At 39.8% G+C, this 15,628-nt stretch overlaps 1 protein-coding gene across 4 annotated transcripts in view; it reads left to right on the top strand.

The window, feature by feature from the left end:
• The window catches only part of NCOA7 (nuclear receptor coactivator 7), an 88,964-nt gene that overhangs the window by 7,452 nt on the left and 65,884 nt on the right, over positions 1–15,628 (top strand). For all 4 annotated transcript variants that reach the window (XM_082049230.1, XM_082049232.1, XM_082049228.1 and 1 more), the window contains exon 2: positions 13,164–13,295. In XM_082049230.1, the coding sequence (XP_081905356.1) occupies positions 13,246–13,295 (50 nt within the window). In that variant the 5' untranslated portion in view covers positions 13,164–13,245. The remainder of the gene's footprint in view (positions 1–13,163; positions 13,296–15,628) is intronic.

Below are 15,628 nucleotides of genomic sequence, written 5' to 3'. Positions count from 1 at the left end.
GCCTCTCTTCTGGCCGGTTGTTTTGTTTGATTGGTTGGTTTTACTATCTAGAAACTTTGTAAACAATCAGACTTCCATGGATGTGACTGAAATCAGGACTTCAGTACTGAGTACAATTTTCAACTTTTACCTGCTTTGCTGTCAGCATTGTATTGCATTTAAAATAAAAGTTTTTCCTGGTACTGTGTTTTGTAACTGTAGTTCAAGTTCTGGTTTCATCTTCATCCCATATACAATTTGTTGTGAATTCTGTGATGAAAGAGCTGTAGATGGTTATTTTCTAACTGAAAGGGCCTAGGATGACAGCATATTGTATTATAAATTGGAATTTACTTTATCTGGCCTTGAAACATATCTTTCTTTCTGCTTCTCTTCCCTTTTTTTTTCTTTTTACTTCACAAGTCCAGCAAGCTGATAGCTCAGAAAAGCAATTTTGACCTGTGGTAACTACTACCAGGTATTGCCTGTTCATTAGGTTAGCCCAGCCATATGTTTGAGATTGAAAGTGTGCATTTTAATCCTAGGTTTTGTAATAGTTAGTGATAACATGAATCTAGCTCTGGGGTAATATACTTCTCACAGTTAATGTGTCAGTCTTTTTAAATTACAAATCGCTAAGGCACTCAGATGGTGTAGATGTAAGATGCTTTTCCTGGATTTTTTTAAGGTGTAGGTCTCGTCTCAATTTGGACAGATTTTCAGAGCAACTGTGAAAATATCTCAATTGCTCTACCAAATCTTAAGTTTTAACACCAAAACTGGATGCACTACAGCCCCTTAAAAAAGAGGCTTTAATATGGACCAAAAAGAATTCCAGACTTGTTATACCTTAGCTGTTTGGGCTGGCTTCAACCTGAGGAAGGGCAAGCAAGTACTTTGATGTAGCTATAACAAGTGAAGGCAAGGTTTCGTTTGGAACCTGTTGGGCAATGTGAAACACTCACCACTACCAGCTACATCAGGCATAACTTGTGCTGAATGGAAAGTTAGCAGCTCTGATTTTTGGGCCCTGATTCTGCAAATGTGTGCTTATGTATCACACGCATAACTCATGTAAGTGAGTCGTCCCTCTGAATGCACTTGGTACCTGAGTAGAGAGCTCAGTGATGTTGCAGTAGCTGGTGACGTGGCTGAGATGGCTTGCATGAAAATGCAGCACTGGGGGAATTGAAGCTATTTGTAAAATTAGGTCAATTTTTTAGAGTTTTTCTTTTTTCTCTTCCCAAGGGGAAAAAAAAAAAAATCTATCTTCAGCAATGGTGATTTACTTTGTGGATCCTGTCCGTGTAAGATGTTCAAATTTTAGTTTCAAAATCAGCCTGTTTTGTTCAACAAGAGCACCTTGATTCAATAGTAATGTTTAAAACACTTGAATAATCTGAAAGTATATACTGCTATTGTTTTGCCAGAAAATTTCTACACTTCTGTTTTTCATGCAATAGTACTCAACCTTAATTCCAGTGTATTTTTAACTTTTGTTTTGTTACTTAAGTCCTGAACCATCTTTACCGTCTGACACATCCAGAGTTAAGCAAATAAAGTCCAGATTAGATATGCCGGAAAAAAGAAGAGCAGGTAGCTGGTTTGTGTGAACCATTCAGTGGTTCTGTCTTTTCCACGTACGTAGAAATAGGTTGCTAAGTTTGTTTATTTACCTGAATAATTTAGACCAGCCACTTAGCTTTGCACAAATTGTTAGAACACGCAAACATATAGAAAACTTATTTTCTTTTATTTCTGGAAAGAAGCAAGCATCTATTCGGAGTGACTCTCTAATTAGGTAGGTAAATGTAACTGTTCTATGGTATGTAGCAAGGGGAATTCAGTTTGAGAGGGGAGGTTTTGCTTTGTATATAGTGCAAGGTGACTCTCAGTACAAGGCCAGAAACTGTGTGTCGTGTTGTACAGGAATCCAGAGATGAAGGAAGGAAAAATGGTAAGATAACGAAGCTTTTAAGGATATTTCAGAAGAGCAAGAAAATCAAATAGTTCTCGGTTACACAATACCTAAAGGAATTTTGCAGGAAGGAAGGAAATAATTAGAAACATTGTTGCTTTTAAAATAGGTTTCAGACTATGCATTGGGTGCAGGGTTGTCGTTGTAATTCTAATGCATCTGATGCTGCTGGCATCTGAGCACCTGTGAAGCTGCGTGTGCTGGTGTAATACAATGTCACACTCAACAGACTGTAGTGCAATAAATGTTGCAGGTTGAGGAATTGAAAAATAAATGTTTCCAGTGTTACTTTTGTACATTACAAGTATATAGGATTTTCTATTACCATTAAACTGTTCAATGTGTTACTTAATGTACGGTGTCTGCAATGTGACACAGTTTAGGTTGCTATAGAAACCTGTCTTTTTGTTTGTTAAGGGTGTTTCAGATAGGAAAACATTTGCATTGCATTACTGTGAGACTCCTTTCTCCCCCGCTCCTCAGCTCCTTTGCTTCTCAGTTGGGAAGCAGGTGACAGAGAAAAAGCCACAGCCTGGGATTTGCATGAGTTAGGGCCGATTGAAAAAAGGGATGTCGAGCTGAAACTTAAAAATTATAATTTTCCCTTCAAGTAGCTTTTGTGTCTTGAGCTGCTTTTTGAAGTGAGGAAATATTTAAACGTTAATCTTTCATGGTGTAGCGTCAGTGGGCTGTAAATTCGAGGGTCTTTTTCTAAAACCTTGAAAATTATGGGTACTTTCTAAAGAAAATATTCCAGCAGTTTTCACAGCCTCATTCTGACTATTGTTGGAAATTTACTTGGCCTAAAAAACAGTGACCGGTTCTAATACTTCCCTTTAAATTGATGGTTTTATTCATATTTTAACACTTAATTGTTGCCTGGCCTTAATCTGTAAAGCATTGAGAACATGTTAAACAAGTGTCATTGAGTATAATGGGCATACTTGCAGATACAAAGCTAGTTTTATCCTTAAATGTTTTGGGACCTAAACTAGTTGTAAGTAGAAGGTGATTTATGGTACCTGTGATTTACAGTACAGGTATTTGTGCAAAGCATTAAGCCACATCTTTGTGCTTTAAGTGACTCTTCGAACACTTGTCTCTTTCTGCTCTCCCTCTGCTTTATTTACTGTTGGAATAAAAGCCTTTTTTGGGTTGGTGAGGAAAGAACTGAGAAACAAGTGAGAGAGCAAGTTTGCTGTGGAGATGAGAATATGCATTTGTCTTTTGTCTGTTTCTCATCTCACGCAGGCGGCCGTAGGTCTGGGCAGCGCTCCCCTTGCCAATTGTGTGGCTGCTGAGGGCCACCGAGTGAAGTGGCTGCTCAAGGAGCAACGTCGATGGTTCTCTGCCCGAGCCTCTGCTGCGGGTCAGGTCTGCCTTCTGTGGCAGACATCAGGGCATGCTTGCAGTTCAGCTGTGTGCAGCCAGGCCCGATGGAAGCGGGTGTGAGCTGGCATGGAAGCATGTAAAGAGAACTGCAGATACAGAGCTGCTTCTGCTGCGGTGCTGCAGGTAATCTGTGTGTTAATTTTGGGTGGAGGAGTGGTAACAAAGAGTTTAAGTAGGTGAAAGGGAGGAAAGTGAAGGGCAATAATACTTCAAACTGGCAGCAGCTTGCTGTGTGGATGTATTTTTACAGCTTGAGAGAGGTGAGTGAAAGCTCAGTTTCTTTGGCTTGGCATTTCGGCTGGCCAGGGTCCCCTTGATCACCAAAGGATGGTTGCTATGTATGTGTCTGCAGTGATGCTGCTGTTTCCCCAGTGCAAATCCCACTCAAGCCCCATGGAAGCTGATTCATAGAAGCAACTCTGACGTGTGGTGCGGCCTGGGATATGTGACACTGTGGATCCAATGGCCCTTAACAGCTTTATGTATATGGGACATTGGACGGTTCTTCTGGTTGCTCACCTGGCTTGAGGGTGGCATTAGGCAGTTGGCCAGTTTTGTTTGCTACATGACTTGCTCTCATTATACATGCTGTGTGTAGGAGTGATGAGGGTGGAGTAACTTTCTCTTTACTGTTTCTGTCCCTTTGCTTGGTTCAGAGTGGAGAATCTAAGGAGAACTTGGTCCCATCCCTTAAAAACCTGGTAGAGAACCTGTAACTCAATGGCTCTTGGAGTGATGTGGTTATCTGTATGCATATGTTTTGACCTTGTCAAAACAGATGTGCAGGCTTTCTTTGAAATGTTTCTAAATGAATCATGATAGTTGCTATGAGCAAGGAACATGCTGGTGTCAACTGCCAAATCAGCAAGGTAGTCCTAAGGGGATTGTTTGAATGCTAGTTGATGTGTTGAATGTTCATAAATTTTTATTTTTTAGAAAACTTGGTGTTTTAGTTGAATGCTGCTAAGCGTATACATAAAAACCCTTTGTGTATGTGGCTGCATGCTCCAGGGAGAGGTAAGAGAACAGTGACATCTGTCTTATCCTCTCTGGGTATGGTAAATTGCATCCTCCTCTTCTTCTGTGATGATGGAACTATAATGCTTTACATCAATTAAGATTTGACTCAGAAATGCAACAGAAACTGTGATAGAAATACCTTAGTATCTGGAGTAAGCACAGACTTTGCTTCATTCAGCAGGTGTCCCAGGAAAGAAAGGCACAAAGGGTAAGCCATTTGCCTTGCAGATAAAAGATCTGTGGTTTTGTAGTAACTTTGCAGAATGACCACAAGATCCTTCTGGATCTCAGTCTCTCCCCCTATAAAATGAAAGCAATTTTCTTGATGAGGAATGTTTGAAAAGCTTAGTTTGTTAAAAGTAGCTAAAATTTACTGGAATCTTAACTGGAACCAGCACCCTGTGAATTCTTGGGTGTTTCTGTTGTTTGTATGTATGAGGTTTTCTTTATTTCAGTGGCTACAGAATTCATTCAGTTCATCCAAATTTAAAGTTTTTCTGCTGTCTTGTACCTTTTGTTACAGTATTTGGTAGGAAGAGACCAGTGTTTTCTGTCAACAGTCTGTAAAGATGCAGGATTTTGGCATTTAGACTCAGTATACTGTGTGTACCTGTACAATGTGAGCTTGAAAGGCTGCAGGGTTTGGAAGGTTTGGGGTTGATGCTTACTTGAACCAGGGTGAGTTAACACAGTGGATACAAGAAAATAAGACGTTACTTTTAAAACTTCTGCAGTAATGTTCTTGTTGATTTAAAAACTAAAATCTTCCCAAGTGGCCTGACTTCGAACAGCACTACACTATTATGTTTGGCATGGCGTAGCACTCTACCTGGTAATAGCTTACACTGTGTTTTTAACTGGTTTCTGTCTAGCAACCACAGCCAAATTACACAGTAAAATACATTGTTCCTTACGGAAGATGCATCTGGTGATGTTTGGCTGCCAATGAGGAAAGATTAAATGTGGATGTTTTTCTTTCTTGACAACTGTCACTGGTGATGTGAAACTTCTGGTAGCTCTTTTGCTTCCCCTTATTCTGTGTGCAACATGACAGTTCGAGTTAGTGGGTAAAAGTCTCCTCTCAAGCGAGGCAGAAATAATTTGTTTGTGGGGTCCACTGGAGCTGAATTGAGTTTTGTTGTTATGTTTCTGAATCAGAAATGTTTCTGTTACATTAATTCTTATTTATTTTATTTGAACTTCGTGCATGTGGACAGTCTGTTGCAGATCCACTTTATGAGCTGAAGGTGATCTGAGCTTAGCCTGTTCTTACGGCAGTAGTAGAAAATGCAAATGCTGGGACCATTAGTTTACTACATCTCTGTAGTGGTGATAATAACCTTCTAAACATTGCAGCCAGTTGCTCAAGAGCAAGGGTGTTTGTTTCCTTTGCTTACCTTATCTCCAGATCTTATCTTCGCTGTCCTTGAGAGTCCACAGGGTGCAATAGCCACATGGAATCTCTCCCTCTCCATTTGAAGATAAAGAAATGGTGATACTGGCCTGTGTTTAATCTGAACAAGAAGTCCAGAAATCACTTCTGCATACAAATTTATTTTCAGTCTTTTAATGTTTGCATTTTAATTATTTGGGTACTTTAGGAGTGTTACAAGAAACATGACAGGCTTAATACTGTAAAGGTCAGTGGTGTTGTGTGCATAACTAAAGGGTTCTTCACCTAAGCAAGGGTTGAGTCATCAGCCTCAATTTCCCAGAGGTGGAGAAGCTCTCCTATGTTAGTTTAGCATCCTTCAGTTATGTATAATGGACTGGAACTTGTTTATAGAGTTTTTTAATGTTTTAGAAATTATGTTACACTTTATATGGTAATTATAATGTAACTATATAACTATGCTAAAATAATTATGTATTTATCTTAAGTTAGCTTTAGAGTAAACTATTTTTATTCATTCTTCTGAATGTGACAATGTAATTAGTCTGTGCTGAGTTTTATTGGCTTGAGCTAGTGCTTTCCTGAAAGCTTCCAATCTCACTTTTATGTAGGTTGTTATGCCTGAAGAAAAGACTGAAAAAGTTGTGGCTTGCTCTCCTTTGTGCTGGCTCTGCATTTCTGTTACCTTTCATCTTGAGATGCTGTAGTGTTTATTCTGAAACTTTTATCTTTACTATTAAACCAAATGAAATACAGTAGCAGAATATGAAAGCAGTAAAATACAACCTGATTAGTCCAGTCAGTGAGGCATTAATGAAATACTGCAAAGTTTACTATTTCTGATAGGCTCATAATGTGCTTTCACCTTCCTGGTTTAAAAAATGGGATGTCTGTTGAAATGGATGCTAGAGTTGATGTTAGCGCTTTGGCTTGTGAAGCTTAATCATATGCATCTATATGATGGAGTAGCAAATTATGATGCATTCCCCCTTCCATGCTAACCTGTTTCTGTTGTCTTACACTCAAAGGTGTTATGTGTGACCCTGTGCCTCATTGGTGTGTATTTCTATCTATTTGCATCTGCACAGTACCCTGGAAACTGCTTTGAGCTCACTGGAGGTGCAGATAGCAACCCCAAGGGTTCAGTTTCACAACTAATACACTGAAAATGCTTCCCCTCTCTCTGTGATTTGTTCTACAATTTCTTATCCTGCCAGCATGATAGACATTTTTAATATTGCTCTTGAAGTATTACATACATATCTTTCCTTTTTTCAGACTGACTTGTTATATAATCGTCGTAATTTCTCATAGTGTACTTTTTTAGGGGTCAGAATTGGCAGATGTACTCAAAAGACTTGTAGGAAGACACTGCCGCAGAGTTGCAGATCTAAGCAGAATGATTACTAATGTTTCATGTCCAAAAGTGATCAGTGGCAACATTTGAATGTTCAAATTGCAGCAGGTGATAGTAAGGAAGCCTGCAATGGTATGAGCAGATGAGTGCTGTGTTTGTCTGTAGCCTCAGGGGCAGAGGTAAAATAGAGAAGCAAAAATAAAAAAAACCTAATGTTGTGTGGGATGCTGCCCTAGAGAGCAGGTGCAGACTATATGGTGTGTCTGGGCAGCATCCTGTTCCCTCAGCACTGTGGGGTCTCCCTGTTACATCCTTGACATGACCATGTCCACTTGGGGACCATGTCCATCATGGGGAGTCTTCTGCCTTAATCTGCTGCGTCTTCCTAGCTGTGGAAAATCTGTGCTTAGGCCTCTCACTTCCGCTGCTTGCTTTTCACAGTGTGATTGTTGCCACCATTACTTGCCTTATGGGGGCTCCTGCGAAGGTACAGGATACTACCCTTGACTTGGTTTCCCTAAATTCAGTTCATTCCTTTTTTACATATTTCCTGATGGAACTGAGAGGGCCTTTTAAACCTAGATCCTCAGAGGAGTTAGGCTTTCTATTTCCTTTTGTGAATCTGAGCTTTAATTTATATGCATATGTCTGCAGAGCCAAATAAAGGTGAGACTGTATTGTGAGTCTCCAAAGTCTGTCAGTTTAAATTTTACACAGAAAATAACAACTGGCTCTTTGTCAAATTAGTCTTTTGTGTTCTCATCGCTGCTGGTTATTTGGGCTGATTTGATTAAAGCTGGTGGTAGGATGACTGTACATGTTGCGCTTCTGCTCTCATTTGAATGTATGGGGGTACTTCATGTAGTTCAGTTCCCCATTTGCAAAGTAGGGATTTACAGCATTTTCCTACCTCATTGGTTAAGAGGTATTGACCCTACATGATTGTCAAAATATGCAGAGAATTGCATGATCCTGAACATTCTTTTTCAATCTGCTTGTCTTTCCAGGACTTGCAGAGGGCTCAGATGGCCAGAGAGAAGCTATCGAGTCCATTGAATGTTCTAAAAATAATCAGACACTTCATTGGCTTCATTGCTAGTGCTGTTGGATGTGCTGTTGTTCATGTGCATGGTTTTGGAAAGTAATGCTCACAATCAGAGGATTGATTGTTGATCCTTTAGAGCCAGCAAACAGGATTTCTGGGTGCTTACCCTTGAGCATGACAAGCAGGTCTTTTGTTGGCTCATGAAAATGCAGACTACTTAAACTGCAAGTAGCGAGCAATATTATTCTTCAGGGAGGAGAGAGAAAAAGTAATTTTTAAAAGGTATAAAAGTTTATCAGAGTCTTTAGAGGACTTGAGGTGCTACGTTCACGTATTTACTTGCTTTTAATGGTCCCATCAAAAATACAGTCCTCTTCCCTTTTGTTTTTCCTCACACTGAGAGCATCTTCCTCTTCTGCTTTGAATGTCCTGAGCTGGGTGGCTGCAGTTCGGCGGTGCCAGGTGGCAGGGTGGGCAGCACGAGTGCTCAGCAGCATTTCTGGAGGTCTTGGGATGGTGATGGCAGTTGCAGTGGTGTGGGTACCCACAGTCAGGAGTTCAATCTGTTCCTGTGTTATTTCTTAAAAATTATTTGGGGCAGGGAGTTCCTTGCTGGAGCATTCCCACCTGTGTTACAGACTTCCAGTAGCCATCCCCATTAGCTCCCTGGCAGCAAGGTTAAACACTCAAAGCAAAAATATACTATTAGAAAAAACAAAACAAAACAACAACAGAGTAATAGAACTAACAGCAAAAAGTGCAGTGTATTTTGTTCTTTATATAATTTTCAGGTGAGGTGTTACCTGACATTTGCTAAATTTGGAGAGTGGAAAATTTTTAGCAGGATCCTTACTTAAGTGCATTGTTTGCCATCAGGAATGTCTTTCCTCTTGAAATGATCTAAAAAAGAATTGGCATTGCTGTAGAAATGTAATACAAGCTTTCATGGTCTATTTTAGCTTCAGTGTAGAGGTGGTTAAGCTGAGCCTGAAGTTTTTATAAAATCAGCTTTGTCATCATTTGAGCTTAGACTGTACTCTTGATATATGAGTAAGATGTCTGTCTCCCAGCATATAAATATTCCCCAAATGTGTGCATTTTTAATAGTCTGCCCAAATCCGTCTTCATCTCTACCAGAAAGGAGCTACTAGGAAACCAAGATCAATTTAAATCATATATCCTTAATAACATTTTAAGCAGTTAATATTATTAGAGAATACTAGAGATTTATTTATTGGAAGATACAAAAGGATGGGTAGGGGGAAAGCGTGGAGTAGCTTTGCTCTTTTTTCGATAAAACTTTAAAACATCAGTGACAACCTATAAAGTAAACATGGCCTTTGACTGTTACAGCTGAAAGAACTACAAATTGACAAAAGCCTTTCAGAAATACCTGTTTTCAGTAGCAATTACTGCAGGTTACACTGTGATCCTCCTAGCTTTCAGGTTGTTGTTTTCTTTTTTCCTTTAACCCAGCTGCTTCTGTTGGGAATTTTTCTTGTGCTAAGCTCAGAGGTTATGATGTCTACAGTCCTAATAATTTTGCTTTTCCCAGTAGTAGTGGAATGAAGTATTTTCAAAGCACAATTTTCAGCCTTAAATATGCCTTCCTAGAACAACACCATTGTTTTTTCTAAGGAGGTGAGTTAAATAGGTTTTAAGTCGGCAGAGTGGGACCTGATATTAAATTATTTTATTGTGAAAATGTTCACAATAAAAAAATGTGAAAAATGTGACTGGGTATGAGATGCCTGTGTATTCTTATTTCCAAAATAAAAAGAAAATAAACCATTTTCACCTGGATGCCTTTATGTTACTTCTGCTCTATGGATAACATTCTGGTTTTCAGAGTTCTTATCTGTTCTTTCTGATTACAGTTATCTTTTGTGGTTGTGTTGTTGTTTTGGGGTCATGTGTAATTTATTTGGAGGCGGAAGTTGTGTGGGTTTGTGTGTGTTGTGTTTTTGTTTTTTTCTTTTAAAAGTATTCATTCTTCACTCTACCTTGTTATAGGACCTAGAGTTGCATTTAGCTGATGTGTGAAGAACAGGTTCCACACTTGCGTTTTCATTCCTGGCTTTGCTGAGCACTGATGAAAGCAAACAGCAAACCTTGCACTTGTTGGGCTGAGCAGCACCACGCCGGTTTGGTGCTGGCATCTTCTGCAGCGTCTGCGGTGAGGTCTGGACCTCAGCCCGACCTCCTCTCTTGTCGTGTCCCTCTTTGCTGAAGCAGGGGGTGGCTGCTCTGGCATTGGGCCAGACAGGGCTGTGGGCACGCTGGGTTTTCTCCTCCTGGCTCCCTGGGCTGTGGTGCTCCCTTTATCTGGGCTGGTGTCCCCCTGGCTGGGGACAGTAGATGAGGGGAGAGGAAGGGAGTGGATGGAAGGGGCATGACACTGGCTCTTGCACAGGGTGTCACTTCTCTCCATTCATCCCCACTGGTCATGTTTCAGTGAGGTGAGGGCGGCTCTCTCCACTTTGCTCTTCTCATTCCTGTGGGTCCCACTGTCCTCATGGTCATGGGTTTAACATTAGCTCCATGCTCTGTGGTTATTTGGTAATTCTTGGTGTCAACATGTGACTCAACTCTGGCTTGTCAGTGCCCTTATGCACATATCGCAGAGTGTAGTGAGGGCAAAGCAGGCAAAGGGGACAGATTCCTCCTTCTTTGAACTCTTAGTAGTTTGCTGTAGAGGTTGCAGTTGTATGCTTTGAGCAATTTATTGTAACTATAAATGCAGTGCTAACAAAGCCACCGTTTTTCCTTCTCCGAAGATCTGAGGACCAGCCCCAACAGGGAAGGCAAGGGTGCATCAAAATTCTCAGAAAGTATGTGATGTCTTCATACAGAGTCAACATCTGAGCAGGACAATTTGTTTTGATGCTGTTCTTATGCTACTGTCATGTAGGTTTCTGTGTCTGGCTGAAGACTGTGACATGCATTAACGTGCAGAGATAAAATGGTGTTCTCTTTATAAAGCCAAAGATGTCATAGGCAAATTTGCCGTTTACAGAGTGACCATTATTGCAAGACTCTGCCCACCACATAAAGATCAGAGAGACTAGATTCTTTTTGATGCACTGGATGTATTCAAAATTAATGAGTAAGAAAAGGTGCATTTTGAAGCAAGGGACTTTAATTGCTATGGAGTCATACTACATAAATATGGAGAGAAAATTAAGGCAAGTATTTCTGATGATAGACTAGCATAATGTATTCCTGGGCTTTCCAGCTAGATTAGTCTATTTTTGCTAACATTATCTCTTTTGTTGACATCTGGCAGTTTGTAGCTTATGATCTCTTAATGGAGAGGAAAATAATGGGAACTGATTAGGTCACGGAAGAATCTTTCTTCTTTTGCTATAAATCATAATTTATGTGGCTTCCACGTCTTTGTTACGCAGCCCATTAGAGTAAAATGTTTAGTAGTAACTTCTGGTTTGAACTTTAATCTAGAATGCTGTTAAAGAACTCTTAAGAAATAAACTTATTTTGTGCATGTGCACAAGCCATTAGAGTAAGTTGAACGTGTGTTGGAGAGGGGAAGAAGATAAGACCTCTTAGCAGGAATCTTGGACAGCAATTGTGGCGTATTGTTAATTGCAGTAATTACCAAGTAGTTCTGAAATTCCCAACTCCTGATTTCCAGGTATGTCAGTACGGCATTATGCAGAGGTGGTGGGTTTGTGTTAAAACCCAGTGTTACTGGCCTCTTTTTTTAATTTCTGAGAAAACCTCTAGTCCTGTCAATCCCAAGGTGACTGTAGTTCATCTGGAGAGCAGGAGGTCCATCGTGCTTCTCCTTGTATACATTTGAACTTGTATGTTGTTCACAACAGACAAACCTGTGTAAAGAATTGTCGAGGGTTAAGATTGCGGGGTGACAATAAAACCCTGGCAGATGTATTGTTAACCCCCTCTCCCCCCGACTTCCCCCTTTTTCCCCCTCCCTCTCCCCCCTTCCCACTCAGGACAGGCGATCGGGAGGGAAAGAAGGACAGAGAGAAGAGAGTTGGAAAAATTAAAGATGTTTTACTAATGCTACTAATAAGAATAGAGAAAATAATACAAAATATACAAAACCAATCTTGAAAGTCTCAGCAACTGCAGAGCCGGCCACCAAAGTCCTGGATTAGACTCTGCAACCAAGTGGAGCTGGATTCAGTCTCTCACTAGGCCTCAGTTCTCAGGGATGAGTAGCAAGATCCTCTCCTAATGTCAGCCATAAGGAAAAAGGGACGAGATCCTCGTGATCTCCCACTTTTATATGAAGTATTCACGTGAATGGAATGTTATACACAGTTGGTCAGTTTCTTAGTCACTTGTTTCTCGTCGCCCCTCTCGCGAGATGTCCATCCATGCTTATCAATATGTTTGCATTCCATTGCTAGGTTTACCAAAACATGGGTCTGGTTCTCCAGGAAAATGCAGTTAATATGAAGGCTTTAGCTGACAGGCAAAATTCACCGAAAGAGAAACTTGTTTTTAACAAAACCAGGACAAGAATATGGATCACTCTTTTTTTTTTTTTTTTCTTCATATTATTTTAAAACTTCCTTATTTCTCACTATTTTACAGAATAATTATGAAGTGAGCATTATGTGTCTTTCTGGTTATATTGTTTGTACTGGTTATTTCCAAAGCTTCTCCTGATCTTCCTGTCTATAAAACACATGTAACCAGCAAGATGTTTTGGTATAAACTATGTAACAGCTTGCAAAATGTTTTAATCCTCCCAGTGTTTTAAAACTTGCTACTGCACTTTGGGTTACCTGCTTTGCAGCAGCTCTCTTCCTCTGCTGGAGAAACTGGCCTGAGTGGATTTATTGATTTTTGTCTTGTATACTAAATGGATATCACATGGAAACCATTTATTGGTTAAAGTTTTACTTTGCTTTGTCCCTGGGTCAGTTGCATTTCCACAACCCTGTTGTTTTTTGTAGGTGTTGTTGACATGTTGATTTATGAACTTCCTGTTGTTAAATGTTATATACAGGGAACTCTGCCTGGATATGAGGTACTGAGGGGGAAAAGAGCATCGTGCTTGGCTGCCTACCTGGCCCGTTTGGCTGTACATAATGGAGACCAAGGAAGAGAAGAAAGAACGAAGACAAGGCTATTTTGCTCGGTAAGGTTACAGGGTTTATTTCAATGTTGATTAAAATATGGAACTCTTCATTCTACCTTTCTCACAAGGCCTTACGATTTTTCAAGTTTGTGTAAAAATGAAACCCATGCTGCATTATGTATCCAGAAAGTACTTTCCTTGCTGTGTCCCTAGTGTTGGAGTGCGTTTTCTTTTTCCATTTGGGTAGTGGAGATAATGTGAATTATAATTGTTATTTGTCACACAAAACTGTTCTTGGGTTCTCAGTTACAAATTGCACTGCGTTTGAGCTTACAGCATCCAGTTCCTGAAAGTGTTTATAAAAACACTAAGTGTCTAAACCTAAAGTTTATCTGATTTCAAATGAAGCACAGACTAAGTAGTATTATCTCATAGAACAAGATCAGGTAAGAAAGGGTATTTATGTGCTGATAGGTTAAGCTGCCAGGGCTGTATCATCTTTATAAATACAAGTGATGTTTTTTCAATAATTTTTATTATTTGGAATTAATGATAGGTGATTTTTAAGAAATAAGTGATGTTGATTTCCTAATAACTTGTCTTTGTTAATTTAACAAGTCTGTAATCATCTCTGAACTGTGATGTACAAGGAGAACCAAAGCTCGCTCACTTTTGGGAGAGTAGGAGGGGGAGAAATCAGTATAGAAAACGTCTTTGACTCAAAGGTACTTTCTGCACCATTGAAGAGGAAAAGCGTACACTCTCTCCACTCTGTACTAAATAACTATTATCAAAACTACACTAAAACACTACCCTGAGTGCATTACAGAGATCTAAATACATGCCTGTCACACTGTTTAGAAGGAGTAGCATGAATAAAGTTACAGCGCTTCTTTTTTATTGCTGTTCAGGTCATACATAGTAGTGGCTAAAGGCTTGAGGAAGTTTTGTGGTGAAGGGCCTGTGTTAATGCCAGGTAACTTGCTTTCTGTTTGAAGAAATGCAATTATGTTGATGTTGACAGGAAAGAGTGGTGCAGTTAGGGATTTTGAGAAGGAGAAATAAACAATGGCACCTATAACAGAGGAGGTATCAAGTAGAATAAAGCAGAAGTAGCTGAGGAGATTGTACTGAGGAACAAGTAATTTCTTGTCAAGGAAGACTTAGGCTTTGAGAGAGATGTCTGAGTAAGATGCTTTAGTATTGAAGAGAATGTTTTTAGTCCTCTCCAAATTCTGTCTGCTAAAGGAAATGGAAAGCCACAAGAGGCTTTCAGCAAAGTCCTTGACGCATTATTTAAATCTGTTTTGCAGCTTTCTCATCTAATCTGTGGCTATTCTCTTTTAAAAATTCACAGGGGCAGTGTGTCTTGTATGGGCACAGGACACTAGACAAGGGTCAAAAGGACCTGAAATTAATTTTTTGTTCTAGCACTTACCTGCTATGTAACTCTGACTAAGTCATCTGTCTCTTCCCTTTCTGGCTTGCATCTTTTTCCTTTATGTAGGTCGCGGGCCATTAAGTGAAGTTCCCACTCTAAACAAACCCATGTATAATTACTACAAGAGTGTTCTTGCAGAGCCTCAAGTCATGTTTTAATAGAAGCTAAAGTAGGTGAGAAGGTGGTATGCCCACCTCACCTTCGTGTACATTGTCTGCATGCACAGTCAGGGACAGAAGCGGAACTGAATTTAGACGTCGTTGATTTTAATCTAGCATCTTAAGTCGAGCATGCTTCCTCTAGTAAGCAGGTGTCCCAGCGTGTTCCAGATAAATGATTAGAGTACTTTACATCATGACCCATGTAAATGTCATGTGAGTACCTGAAAATAACAGTCAGATTATATTGCCTTTACTACAAAGGCAGTTCTAACGATGTCCCTACATATTTTTTCAACTTTTAAAAATTTCACTTTTGACTAGGTGTAGACAGAAGTTCCCAGCTTATGTGCCTGATACTAGGACGCCAATATGAATTCATCAGGTGCATGCTTTGATGTTGCTGTCAATTTTGGTTGCTTTGTGGACACCTGTTCTGTCCTTAAATTTAAGCACCCAAATTTAATATGATTTGGCCCTCATATTTTGTGTGCTACTTCAAACGCCCTGATTTTCCTGCCAGCTTGGGCTCATATTTGTTAAGCCAAGAGCACAAGCTTAGCTGATTCTGCAACACATGCACTCCTCTACTTCCTTTACTGTTTTTTTCCACCCCTTACCTCTTATTACTGTTACATTTTGTTAGTCAAAGATAATAATAGTATTTACAGAATCTACATTTATGTATAGTAAACATCCTTATGAGAAAAGAACTCTCCCCACTCCTTATCTGAATCTCGTTATTTTTGCCTGTGATCAGATTTTAATGGGAGAAGACTTCACTGCTTATCAGG

The sequence above is a fragment of the Streptopelia decaocto genome, assembly GCF_964273445.1.
Source record: "Streptopelia decaocto genome assembly, chromosome: 3".
Lineage (NCBI taxonomy): Eukaryota > Metazoa > Chordata > Aves > Columbiformes > Columbidae > Streptopelia > Streptopelia decaocto.
The sequence above is the reverse complement of the archived record's forward strand: the minus strand, read 5'-3'. Positions and strand labels throughout refer to the sequence as shown.